Raw genomic sequence first — 14,089 nt, 5'->3', positions numbered from 1 at the left:
AATTTGACTCAAAAGATGGTGCACACTTTTAGAAAAAATGGCTTAAAGGTAAAAATGCCCATAAAACTTAATGCACATAAAACATTTCTATTACTGCTGTGAACTGACCACACAGAATATGAAGAATATCAAAAAATTCAGGATTCAGCTGTCCACAGTAGTCCTTAAGATATCAGCACAATAACACACTCAGCAAAATATCATCCAATTATCGTTATCGATAAAATCCCAGAAAAATATCGAGATATCATTTTTTGACAGTATCGCACACCCCTAATTTATGTTATTTAATTGATATAATAATTTATTGATAATAATTGTTTAAATTAATATAATAATTAATACTTTTGACTCATCCATTTTCTTAACAATGGTTTAAAGGCTGAAATGTAAAGTTTATCATTTTATAAAACTTTGTTTTTGTGAAAACTTGTATCTGAACTGTAAATTATGCTTTTTACAGTAATTTTACAGTTTAATATGGTACTATAGACATTGCCCTACCCCGCTCATATGGTATTAATTTTATTTGTGCAGGTCTTTAAAAAGGTCTTAAAAAGTCTTAAATTTGAGCTTAAAAATCTTGCAGAAACCCTGTTAGCCAAAAAAAATCAAATAAATAAATACATAAATAAAAAAGGAGATTTCTTGTTTCGTCATGTTGAAACATCTTCTCAATGCAAAATGAAAATTGCTTAAAAATACACTGAATAAAATGTTTTGTCAGACAGGTTTGGTTAAAGGGAGAAAACAAAAAACAATGGCTGTAGGTCAAAACATCTATCTAGTCAACAACAATTAAAATGCGGCAAAGTGGAACTCAAAAAATACAGCCCATTAAATTTTTTTGCATTTTTTTTTTTTTTTATTAAAAGTAGATTTTTTTTTCTTGAGAAATGTAATAAAGTAAAAGTACAAGTAGTCAGTTTAAATTTTACTTGAATAAAGTACAAATACCCCAAAATAATACTTAGTACAGTAATCAAGTAAAATTACTCAAGTATTTTACACCACTGACAATTCATCAGTACACATTCATGTTTCATCGCAATGTAATAATTGTAATAATTTACTTTTCGTTTTTGGCTGATGTCATCATACCTGTCATATAGACACACTTTTCGCTAAATAAGAGAATGAAAACCGTAACACAATGTTTGATGTCTGCAGGCACATGAAGGAGATCTCCGAGCTTCAGGCTCATCAGAGAGGAGAGATCGAACAGTTGTATTCTCGGTTAGGTCGACCGGTTCCTCCCAGCATGGGCTTCTTGCATGCAGTGCCGCCTACAGGCCGCCGCCGCAGAGCCTCCAAACACAAGCTGAAGGGAAGCCGACTGCTCAATCCCATGGTGCAACAGCTTAGGAACAACCGAAGCAACAGCTCTAGTATGTATGCGAGAGTTTGTGTGAGCCGGAGTGCCAGCTTTAAAATCACAGAAGGGGTGGTACCACTATATTTTGGACCCCTGAGGAACATGGCCAACAGAATGCTATCTGGCTTCTGTTAAATTAAGTACATTTGAAATGTAACTAGTATCTGAAGAAAATGTAGATATTTGGTCTGCAAAACTTGGCACCACAGTGCACATTTTATTGTCCATTTGATTGCTTAAAGTAATAGTACAGCTTTCCCCAACAAGACACATGATTTGAGGAATTATTCATGCCTGAAGAACCAACGGTGCAGAGTGTGGTTCATGTCCAAGTTTAACTTTTAAGATTAGTTATTAGTTAAGATTAGACTGCCTCACTTTAGGTATGAGTGTGGGTGTGTGGTAATGGTGATTTTTACCTTAGCAACCATTGCTAATAATAATTTTAAAAAATTGTTTGAAAGTTGACAATTGAATAATTTAAAGTTCCCTTCCGAGGGAACTTCGAACTGCGTCCTCTAGGGGTCGCTATGGGGAACGCCTCATCGTGACCCGTGTCTGAAGCATACATCTAAACACGACAATAACATTGGCCGGCGACAGCCTGTGACGTCATCACCCGGCGTGACCACAGTGTAAAATGGCGTCGGGAGAACACGTCATCCTCTTCTTTGTCTTCAGGACTGTTTTGTTTGAAGCGTGCTTTTCTGGTAAGAACGATTACTCTTCTTTACCATGGCGAGCACTAGTAAGGCGTTTAAGAAGTGTGTGGATCCGTGTCCTCATTATTTGACACCTGATGACACACACGATCTTTGCGTCTTTTGTTTGGGTGAAGAGCACGTGCGCGATGTCCTCAAGGGGGCAGTTTGCGCACACTGCAAGCTTTTTTCTATGAAAAAGCTCCCCTCTCGTTTGTCTCTCTTTTTGAGGAAAGAGGGACAGTCATCAGCTCCCCGTGGTTCAGGACCCTCCGTTGCTGAGGCACGGAGGAAATTGAGCTTGTGGGGATTGCAGATGGACCTGGCTCATGAGTTAAAAAAGGGTCTTTCCCTTTCGCACTCATCAGTCACGGACGAGAGTGAGCTGCTGGACGACAATGCTATCTCTCTTACATCGTCTGATCCAGCGGCTAGTGCTCTGCTGGCTCAAAGCCAGGATGAGCAGATGTCAGATGAAGATGAAAAAGTTGAGACTGAGTCCTCCCAATCCTCCTGCACCGCGTATGATGGGCTGCTTGAGGTTATGGATCGTGCCACGGCGAGGCTTGACTTGTCGTGGAACCGGGCCAAGAAAGTGACGCCTCGAGGCCGCCTTGATGAGCGTTTACTTTCTAGCCATAGCGTTCCGGCTCTGGTGAGCTTTCCATTTCTTCCCGATCTCCATGTGGAGATCAAGAAGGCTTGGAAAAATCCATTCTCATCTCGCATTCATAGATTCCAGCATATTAGTTATGCCAACATTGAGGGGATGCATGAGAATGGATATGAGAAGATGCCCCCTGTTGAAGAGACACTAGCCTGCTATCTCTCTATGGGGGAGACATCTTCTCTTAAGGCTCCCTCCATGCCGTCCAAACCACTTCAGGATAGGGGTGGGCGATATGAGCTAAAATACATATCACGATATTTTACACTGTCCAGGCGATATCGATATTATATTGCGATATGAGAAAAAAAAATTACAGGCAAAATATTTTAACCTTATATAACTAGAAAAAGTGAGGGATTGGACATAGACCTGAAAAGCGTTTTTTTATTGTGCAATTGTTTTTCTCAAAAAGTGCAAACGTGCAACATGAGGTAGGCCTGTATGAATTAAATTCAATTTAAATTAAATTAAATAGTGTGTGTTTGAGTTGGCCAGTGGTTCCCAAACTTTTTCTGCCGGGCCCCCCTTTTGTAGAGAAAAATATTTTCAAGGCCCCCCCCCTCTTTTTTTTTTTTTTTTTTTGGAAAGTCTCATGCTGATCAAGGCTACATTTATTTATTAAAAATACAGTAAACACTGTAATATTGTAAAGTATTGTCAATTTAAATTATCTATTTGAATTTTTTTACATATAGGCTACTGTATTCCTGTGATCAAATCTGAATTTTCAGCATCATTACTCCAGGCTTCAGTGTCACATGATCCTTCAGAAATCATTCTAATATGCTGATTTGCTGCTCAGTAACCATTTCTTATTATTATCAATGTTGAAAACATTTGTGCTGCTTAATATTTTTGAAGAAACAGTTTTTTCACGATTCTCTTATGAATGTTTGAAATGGTCCTTTGTGTCAGAGCGCTGGAGTTCGTCAGAAATAGAATGCGGTATCAGTTTACTGTCATGGATTTGTCGTGTCGTGTCGCGTCGCATCGCATCCACAGCAGAGAACATCACTGGGTTCTATTTGCTTTTGTGAAATTGCGCCGCTCGTGTCTGGTGTAGTTGTTTTGGTATTTGTGAATTTTAAATATATTCATAATCTGTTTTACGTTTACCTGGCACTGAAAGTCCTTTCACAAACTTGTAACTTTCATTCTCAGAGCAGAACCATACATCGTTCATTTATATTTCTACATGACTCCCTGCAATACAACTCTGATTCTTCAATCGCGCCATCTAGTGGTCTGTTATTGATACAACCACAACTTCTACAACTGATAACGGAGCGCTCAAGCGGGTACTGCGAGTCCATGTTAAGGTAATTAAAATGTCAAATTAATATTTTGCGCTCAATTGTTTACTTATCAGACAAGTGGCCGCATGATAAGAGGGAAAATTACACAGTGTAGTCTTTATCACCCTGCAGAGGTTTCTTTTGCAAAATAATCTGCTGACTGTACACGATCCCTCAGTTTGGGAACTACTGGAGTAGGCGATTTGTGCTCTATTAATTTGGTCTGTTACGATGCTCTGTGTTTGCTCACTAATGCCTATGTAGTACGGCGTTGCACACAGAGGACAAAGTCCTATCGTCATTTGTGTTAAAATTTGCAAAGCGTACCAAATTTAACAAAACAATATAAATGCAAAATTTGAATTCATGAATATATAACGGTATCCACGGTATAGCAAAATCCATATCATGGAACAACATAATACCGGTAGTCACTTTCATACCGGTATAGCGCCCACCCCTACTTCAGGATACATCTCGCTTGAATGGCAGGGCATTATATATATATACATATATAAATGCATCATTCATTCATTCATTCATATACACGGCAGCAGGTCAGGCTGCAGCCTCGTTGCACACCATGGCGGTGCTTCAGGCTTATCAGGCTGATCTGCTGAAAGACCTGGATAAAGGTCAGGGTCTTTCCCCCGATGAGGTGGCTGAGTTGCGCCGCACCACAGATCTTGCTCTCTGTGCCACTAAGCAGGCCGCCACTGCAATTTGGCAGATCCATGGCGGCCATGGTGGTTACGGAGAGACATCTGTGGGTGAATCTGGCAGATATTGGGTCGAAAGAGAAGGGCTTTCTTCTTGAAGCGCCAGTTTCCCTTTCTGAGCTTTTCGGCACTTCCGTCGAGACGGTGGTCGAGAAGTTTAAGGAGGCCAAGACGCGCTCGGCTGCCTTCAGATCCTTCATTCCACAAAGGTCCAGGTCTGAGCCTGAACAACAAAGGGGTCCTGGACCGTCTTGATCTAAGGATCAAAGGCGGGCTCAGAAGACTAGTGTCGCGACTCGCGCCCCTCCCCCGCCTGCGGGTAGGGTTCAAAAGAGGTGTGGGTCTAAGTGTGTCAGGCAAGATTTGAGTGAGGTGATCCTGACTAGGCATTCTTAACGCTCTTGTCTGGACCAGAGTAAAACCTGAGCTACCTACTCCCCTTCCTCTGAGAGTATTACATCTGCTCTCATCTTCCTCCCCTTAATTCCCCTAAAAAGTTTCCCTCCTGACTGAGGTTAGGTAGGAGCCTCCTGCGCTTGCATTGCAGTCTCTTATGCTGGGCCTATGATGTTTTGGTCTCTATGGCTACGTTCACACTGCGAGCCTTAGTGCTCAATTCCGATTTTTTTCTCAGATCCGATTTTTTTGTATAGCTGTTCACATTGTTGTTTTAAATGTGGCCAATATCAGATTTCCAGTGTGAACAGGTGGTTCTGAACTGACCCGAATGCGCAAAAGAACGATACGAACAGGGTTTCCAGATTTTCAGAATAAAGTCCATCCAATTCTTTCTCAAAACTAGTCCAAAACTAGCCCAATCATGTTCAGGGAGGTTAGTGGGGTCGTGTCAACCCACGAAGTTGAAAAACATCCCGCAGCAACAGAGGAAAAAGTAGCCCAATTCCGTGGGGAAAATGTGGATTTGGCAACACTTGCACAGTGCGCCGTCATACGCAAGTAAACATGGAGGATGTAAAGTAAGCAATTATGCATTTATTTAGTGTGATCTGCTGCAGAAGCCAGCGAAATTATGCACAGGCAATATGAAAAAAATAAAGACAAGGATGTGACAAAAGAAAGCAGAGTTTTTCAACTTTTATGATACAAGCCCTCATGTTTTGCTTGTAGAGTTGTCACTGTAATACACATAAGTTCTGACACATCACACTTCCACTGATCACCTTTCGCTACTGTCTTGATAACTTTGGGTATGTGAAATCTTTGAAGTGTCTCCCGTCAGCGCGGAATTATGACGAATGTCGATCTAAAAGCCGCATGAAATCCGACATGACCGTTCACACTGCGGTCGCATTGCAAGACATCTGACATGGATCGGATTTAGTACCACACATGGAAGTGGCACAAATCAGAATTGAAAAGATCAGATTCCATGCGGTTTGTGCTGTTCACACTGTCATGACAAAAACAGATCTGACTCACATGAGAGCAAAAAAATCAGATTTGGGCCACATTTGCCACACAAGTCTCATAGAACTACCTACTGATGGTTCGGACCCCAGTGCTCTTCAGACTTCGCCTCCAGCATATATCCATGAGCCTGAGTAATGCGCAGGAGCCATGGTTGGTGAGTACGATCCATTTCATCTACTCTACTGCTAGTTCTTGTGTATTCGATACTAGCCTTTTTCTGCAGCGCTACTCAGACCTGTTCTGTTTTCTGACTTTTAGGTTTAACTCCCCTGTTAAGTCAGGACCTCCTGCTGTTGACCGATTACAGTGATGGTTTCACTCATCGGTACTGGATCCAGGCTGGCGATAGCCCTCACCTTCTCGCAGGCTAGTACTCTTCTGAGTACATGCTTTGTGACATGCTCCCTATCCTCTGGCCAGGGTGCGCTACTCATTTCTCACCTTGAGGGGCCTCCTGAGATTTTAGTATTTCCTTAACCATCATGCACATTCTCTGATCTAGAGCTCCTCTCGCTGAGGCATTGACTCCATAGACAGTCAGGCCCGCGGGTCCTCCCTGTCTACTGCCCTTATGGTTGAACCAGTAATTGCCCCTCTGCAGAGTGGGCTTGAGTACACTGCGTTCTCTGAGGTAAGAGGGATTTGTGTTTCTGCGGAAACCCCTCTTGTATGCTTCTGTTCTGAGGAGCAGTAAGCTCTGTACGCATGAATGGTTATTGGGTCCCGCTATTTCTTCAGATTCTATCGGGTCTGGTTATAAGGGTCCCATGCTCTCTATCGAGCATGAGACCGTGTCCAGCTGCACCAGTGGACTGTCTCTTATTGGGCCCTGCTGGGTTACCCCTTCTAATCTAGCGCATCCTTCTGGTCGAGCCGAGAATTGCTCCCCTCACTGTGACGCTATGATTCGCTCCCAGTATGTGCTGTAAGGGCCCGCCTCAGCTTGAGAGCCGAGAGCGCTGCTCCTGAAAAACTTCATTTGCAACGAAACTGAGTGTTAGGCCCGTTTCTGTTGCCTCCTTGGTCAGTTGCCTCTATGCCAGGACCCTGTTGTTCTCTTTAGAAATGTGTGATCCCCTTCTAGCAGGATCCCATTTCAGATGTCACATTTGCCGCTTGCTGCCTCCCTGATAAGCTGCCTCTATTTGGGTAAAGCCAGACAGTGCTCCCCTCACCCCGGAGGGTTGTCTTTGAGCCTGCCGATTGAGCATCTGTGGACTTCTCTCATCAAGTCCTCCGCTCGTTTGAGCTCCATTGAGTTGCGGCCTCAGGTTGTTAGGCTTCTCTCCGCCTCCCGGTTGAGACGCTCTCTTTGTGGGTCGAGCTTAGCAGTGCCCTTGGGGGTTTCATGAGCACGCCCCTCTCGGTCTGAGCGTTCGAGTCCTCCTTCTATTTTTGAAGTTGGGCCTCCGCTCTTTTGAGCTCCGGATACCAATCATGACAGGCGGCTGGACCATCTCCTGCCTCCCTGGCGGGTTGCTTGTTAAGTGAGCTAGCTGTGCTCCCCTCACCATGAAGGGCCTCTTGCAAGCGCGCCGCTCCCTTCTGGGCATCTGTGAGCAGATGCTTCGGAATCTGTTCTGTGAGCGTGCCACAGTCACATAGGGCCCCTAGGCTGGCTTAATACAGCCTCGGTTACCCCTTAAGCAGCTGTGTTTGCTATGGTGGGGCCTGAAACCTGACTGAAATTCTTCATAGAGATCATTTTTTTGCAGGAAGGAGCGCAATTGTGCAGACACAACTTTTTCTAAAATTTTTGACATAAAAGGAAGATTTGAGATGGGTCTGTAATTTGCCAGTTCACTAGGATCTAGTTGTGGTTTCTTAATAAGAGGCTTAATAACCGCCAGCTTGAATGGTTTTGGGACGTGACCTAAAGACAATGACGAGTTAATAATATTGAGAAGCGGTTCTTCTGCTACAGGTAACAACTCTTTCAGTAATTTAGTGGGTACAGGATCTAAGAGGCATGTTGTTGGTTTAGATGCAGTGATATGTTTATTTAGCTCTTCCTGTCCTATATTTGTAAAGCACTGCAGTTTATCTTTTGGTGCGATGAATGAAGCTGAAGTATTATATGCTGTAGAATCTACATTTGTTATTGTGTTTCTGATGTTATCTATTTTATCAGTGAAGAAATTCATAAATTCATTACTATTAAACTGTGAGGGAATATTTAGATCGGGTGGCGTCTGGTTATTTGTTAATCTAGCCACTATGCTAAATAAAAACTTTGGATTGTTTTGGTTATTTTCTATGAGTTTGTGGATATGCTCGGCCCTGGCAGCTTTTAGAGCCTGTCTATAGCTGGACATACTGTTTTTCCACTTGCACTTGCACTTGCAAGCGCGCCGCTCCCTATCTGGGCATCTGTGAGCAGATGCTTCGGATTCTGTTCTGTGAGCGTACCATGGTCACGTAGGGCCCCTAGGCTGATTTAATACAGCCTCGGTTACCCCTTAAGCAACGGTGTTTCTAAATCAATGCTATGGTATGTGCACACGCTGAGCTTCTGTGCACTTTCTAAAATCCACATTGTGGTAAGTGTGCATGCTAAGCTTTCTGTGCACTTTCTAAAATCCTGTATGGTAAGGGTTATGCGCTGTCAGCCTCGTTCTCTTTCTCTGAGTTGGTTTAGGCACCGGTTCTCGCATTGGGCTCCACTCAACTTATGTGTCTCTGTTGATACATTTCTGAGCAGGGTGTTGCTACCAAAGATCTGTCGAGTCAGTTCTTTGAGCAGGTTTATTCAGAACCGGCGGTAGCCCCCCTGGGTGGCAGGCCAGGGTCTGGTTTGGTTTTTAGACTGGTTTTTCTGATTACAAGTCTTGAGCTCTGCCCTAGGCTTGGGCTTCCTAGCCCAGCCCTTAACAGGTAAGTTATTTTAGGGTATGCAGCTCAGGCCCTTGGCCGAAGGGGATAATGTCACTGACAGCCGTCAAGATGTTATTTGGGGCAAGTCCCATGCCTATGGTAGAGTTGGTACATAGTGCTCGCTGTGGTTTCTGGCATGCACTCCCCCCAGCATGGCGGCGTGGGTATACCGTTCCCCATATCGACCCCTAGAGGACGCAGTTCAAAGTTCTCTCGAAAGGGAACGAGACACTGCGTCCTCTAGTTCCCTTGCCATGCTTCAGACGTAAGCTTCAGACGAAGAAGTGGATGACGTGTGCTCCCAGCGCCCTTTTATACTTTGGTCGCGCCGGGCGATGACGTCGGCTGTCGCCGGCCAATGTTATTGTCGTGTTTAGATGTATGCTTCAGACACCAGTCACGCTGAAGGCATTCCCCATAGTGACCCCTTGAGGACGCAGTGTTCCCTTCTCAGGGAACCATGGTTACATACATAACCCAAGATGTTTTATGGTTTGACTGAATATCAGAAGTTGCTACCAAGAATTTTATAAGTTTGATCATTTAGAAAAGATTTAGCATTCTGAGTCAGAACAGCCTGAAAGTCTGTGCCAAGTTTGGTGATCATTGCTTGAAAGCTCTAGGATGAGATACTGTAGAAGCATAAATTGTAGATCAGTGTGTTGGCTTGGCAAAGTAATTATAGTAATAATTGTACAAATAATACTATTTCCAGATATGCAGTCTGGAAGTACTCCAGTACTCCAGTTTTGTGCAACCTGTGCAGCTTTGTATTTTAATTTGTCTAAATTCTTTTAAACTTTATTCCACCAATATGAAAGTTGGATCCTCTAAGTAAACACACACTATAAAAGGCCAGATTTGTCACTGTCAACCCTCTGTGTTCTCCTGTAGCAGAGACGTGCTCCAGTGTGTCGGGGTCTCCGGTCAAGAGCTCGGTTCTGGGTAACAGCTCAGTGGGATCCAGCACAGCCACGCTGAGCACCGTGTCAGAACCACTGGAGCCGGTCCAGACTCAGCAGCCCTGCTCGCTCAAGGGTTCTCTGTCCTCTGACAACATCTATGGCCCCACCACACACACACCACCCCGACAAGGTGAACACACTCACACGGCTGTTGTCTACAATAGCCTGTCAAGCATATGCTGCTGTACATATTTGCTGTAAATGTGTCTGCCGCTGCCCTAACCAGCCACAGTGCAACAAATGTCTAATGTCCACTGGCCTCGTGGAAAGCAAAATGCATCATGTAGTAACACAATCACAGCCAATCACATCATATTTGATAACTGTGATACAATTATGCGAAGCAAGACTTTAATGTTTGGAGCTGCCCTAATCAACACACATAGAAACCAAACCATATGATTTATTGCTCAATATGCATGCCGCCTGGCTTGGATGCAGTGTGACAGTTATTTATAGTTGATATGCAGAAGACGAAGGTGTCAGAGTTGCCTCTCTGAACAGTGTATCATGTTCTAGATTATCATGTCTTTCTCCTTCTCAGTTTTTTTGTCACGCATATCTCACTCACACGCATGGGATTATTGCCAACTTTCACAGTCTCTCATGTGCGCTCCACTCATTTACTTCATTTAAATGGAGTCAGCCGGAATGTGACATTTAAACGGCTGCCTAATGGCTCAGTCACACGACATGACTTCATGGACAGCAAAGAAAGTTTAAAGGATTGCATGATGCTCATACTGTCATCATTCCTATGGATCAGTAGACATTTTCACACATTTAGTTATTGCCACAAATATTTCTATTTTGAGGTCATGCGTGAGCAGAAAAGCAATCAATCTTATGTATTTCAAGGAGTTGGGTCATTGCCACAAAATTTCTGTATTTGTCATGTAATCTTTAATATGAATACTTTGTGCCAGAGATGTGGCACAAACTGCACATACTCTGTTTGTGGTGGTGCTTACGCAGCAAACTAAGTTTGAATCCGGCTCATGTCATTTCATGATTTCATCTTTCTCTATGGTTTGCAGTAACCTCTATGCAAAATCCCCAAAAGGAAGGAAGATACTGAAGAAATCCTGCACATGACATCATGTTGGGTCCAAGTTTCACCTTCTAATTTATTGAGTTCTTAAGTGGCCTAATCAGAGCCTGTACTTATATCTGTACAGACCTGAAGATTGCAAAATAAATGTAAAGGATTGCATTATGCTTATACTGTGTCTGAACAGGGCAGTAGAACTGTTGTATTCAGTATGGTCTCCGTAATCTCAGATGTAAAACCAGAACTAACCAGAGTCTCCTGTTCAAAGGCTAAACTCCAATGTTCCACATTTCCAGCCGGGTTTGCCAAATGCTGCCCCGAGCCTGGGAGAGTGACTCCACTCTGATCTGTATCTCCTGAAGGAGAGACACCAGGTCCAAAAACCATATGTGGGACGGCCAAAACAGTGCTGACAGCAGTGATATACTTTGTCCTCCTGTACTCTCATACGAACCGACAGACTTAATGACATACAGACCAGTCATCAGCATCACATAAGCCAGAGCAATTACTCCAAGAGGTTTCGGAGGACAAAGAGAGAACGAAAGGGGGAAAGTGGGTTCTTATTCGACGTGAACAGATCCACTTTTGCCCTGCCCTGCCAAATGACTCCTTTTCTGAGGATGCAACATCCATTCTCTAGGCCTCGACCTTCTCATGAAGCACCTTCAGTGCCAGAAGCATGTTCTATGCCAAAATAAGAATGTGCCATGCTAAACTTCCCACGGGGCACAAACGTATTCCCCCTGGTGCTTTATGTAAAAAACTACTGACACCGACATGACGGCTTCAATTGACCTATCGGTAAGCCCCTCCCCTCGAATGCAGATGAGCCAATGGCAGCTGAGTATCAGTTGCACGGGGATCGGAACTTGGACATCTTTAGGTTTCAACGCAATAGAGAAACATTGGAAGATCCGAAGCTTTCATCGTTTTGATAGTGTTTATGCTACAAAATGGAAAACGATGTGCCTAGGGTGCTTGTAACACTGATTCCATGTCTCCTGAGAGGATGGGCAATGGAATTTATTTTATTATATTTCCTAAACCCAAACAAAACAGAGCAAAAATGTCCCTAAGCATTCAACCCAATCCCAGTGAAGACAAAAACGTTAATTTTCTGGTTGTCATACTCTCATTAAGTTACACTTTTCTAACAAACTAAAAACTAACAATAAAGTTAGTGAGTCAGTGCTAACGTACAAGCATAAATAGCAAACTGTTCTCACGCCATGTACAGTGTAAGTCAAAAACACATAAATGAAGGTCTATATTTCAGTGCCTCTCCATATTAAACTGGTTAAATGTAAATTAATTTAATCTTACCCTGCGGTACATGAACAGTGTTGTCATTGCAATCGTAACAGCCATAACATGAGACTTCTCCTGTTTGCATTGTGATCTGTATTTTTACATATTTATTTTGAAATATTTTATATATCCCTCCATGGCATATTTAAGTCTCACTTGAATGATGGTCCTTCTGTGTCCAATTTTTTTTTAAAAACATCTTGGGACAACGTTTTCACACTTGACAGCTGTCATTGTAAGACAGTAGAAACTCAACAGTAACCAAGGTGGCAGGGCTTACTGATAGGTCAATTCTCCAGAAGGAAATGGCTCAAAAGTGGCATCATCTCCATTTATGTGCCACATGAGATGATGGCCCTTTTGGACTCGGTAGGCTGGACGTCCTTCATAAACTTTTGTCATAGGTTTTTGTCATAATTCTTGTGTCAACAGAATCCACCAGAAGGTACCACCAGAGTCAACAACCGGGGATGTTTCCAAGGTAACAGGGCCCAATAGCATTTCGGTTTAACCCTTATTGTGCAGTGAGGATTCCAACAGGGACAAACTCCTCAGCTGTTGACCTACCACTGAAACAGCCTCAACCCAGTGCTACCATTGATGAAGCCACTGCCACGAGACCCAAAAGTCTGCAAAACAAACTTCCAGGAGTCAGAATTACTGGAATTGTCCGAGTTGATTTGGACAAAGGTGAAATGAATGGACAAGTCGAATTTACCCATTGTGCATGAATTCAGATCTACCTGCTGAAGGAACTGTCTCAACAAACCCCTAGTAGCAACACCCTGTTAAAGTAGGTATCATGAGGATACACAGATGGAATTGTGCCTAAGGTGGAACCGGGGCCTAACCGACTCAAGAAATGGCACGAAGCCGCTGCGCGTAGCCCCTACCATACAGGATTTTAGAAAGAACGCCTAGGTCAACTCAGAAAAAGGGAACGAGGCTGACAACGCGTAACCCTTACCATACAGGATTTTAGAAAGTGCGCAGAGTGCTCAGCGTGCACACTTACCACCATGTGGATTTTAGAAAGTACACAGAAGCTTAGCATGTGCATTTACCATAGCATGGATTTTATAGAGAGTCCTAAGCATCTGCTCACAGATGCCCAGAAGTACTGAGCCAAATGGGAGTGGCAAGCTCAAAGACAACCCTCTGAGGCGAGGCGATCACTGCCTGGCGATAGCATTTTACAAGAAGGGTTCTCGCAAAACACCACTCATACCTCACGCTCGACGTCATACAGACTGGATACAGCATCGACGAGTGAGGTCATCACTGCAAGGCGAGAACCCGGTTCTGAGTCCAGTAGAGGGGGTGCTCACCGAGGACCTACCCTAGAAAAGGACAGAAACACACAGGTCCCAGAAAACACTGCAAAGTAGGCTAGCAGGCGGATTCACACAACCACCAGCGCATTATATATATATTTTTCAAAATGGATCATACTCGCCCACCATGGTTTTCGTGCAGGAGCCCCATTCAAGAAGCGAAGCCCGAAGAAGCCTCTAGTCCGGACCATCAGTAAGGTGGTTACTATGTGAGACACAAAACCAACCGAAAACATCATAGGTCCAGCATAGGAGACTGCAATGCAGGCACAGGAGGTTCCTACCTAACCTCGGTCAGGTGGAGATGATGGTGGTTACAGGGGAATTAGGAAGGGGAAGATGAGGGCAGATGTTAAACCCCCC

General features: G+C 43.6%; 1 protein-coding gene across 5 annotated transcripts in view; it reads left to right on the top strand.

Annotated features, from left to right (window-relative positions):
• Positions 1 to 14,089, top strand: part of LOC107731484 (serine/threonine-protein kinase WNK2-like) — a 64,818-nt gene that overhangs the window by 31,371 nt on the left and 19,358 nt on the right. For all 5 annotated transcript variants that reach the window (XR_001638775.1, XM_016542579.1, XM_016542578.1 and 2 more), the window contains 2 exons: positions 1,171 to 1,388; positions 9,960 to 10,160. Coding sequence is in view for 4 of the 5 variants with exons in the window: in XM_016542579.1 (XP_016398065.1) it covers positions 1,171 to 1,388; positions 9,960 to 10,160 (419 nt within the window). In the remaining variant the exon portion in view is untranslated. The remainder of the gene's footprint in view (positions 1 to 1,170; positions 1,389 to 9,959; positions 10,161 to 14,089) is intronic.

This window comes from Sinocyclocheilus rhinocerous, unplaced genomic scaffold (genome assembly GCF_001515625.1).
Source record: "Sinocyclocheilus rhinocerous isolate Xijiao unplaced genomic scaffold, SAMN03320098_v1.1 scaffold1811, whole genome shotgun sequence".
Taxonomy (NCBI): Eukaryota; Metazoa; Chordata; class Actinopteri; order Cypriniformes; family Cyprinidae; genus Sinocyclocheilus; species Sinocyclocheilus rhinocerous.
Note: the sequence above shows the minus strand (reverse complement) of the source record. Positions and strands in the feature narration are given on the sequence as shown.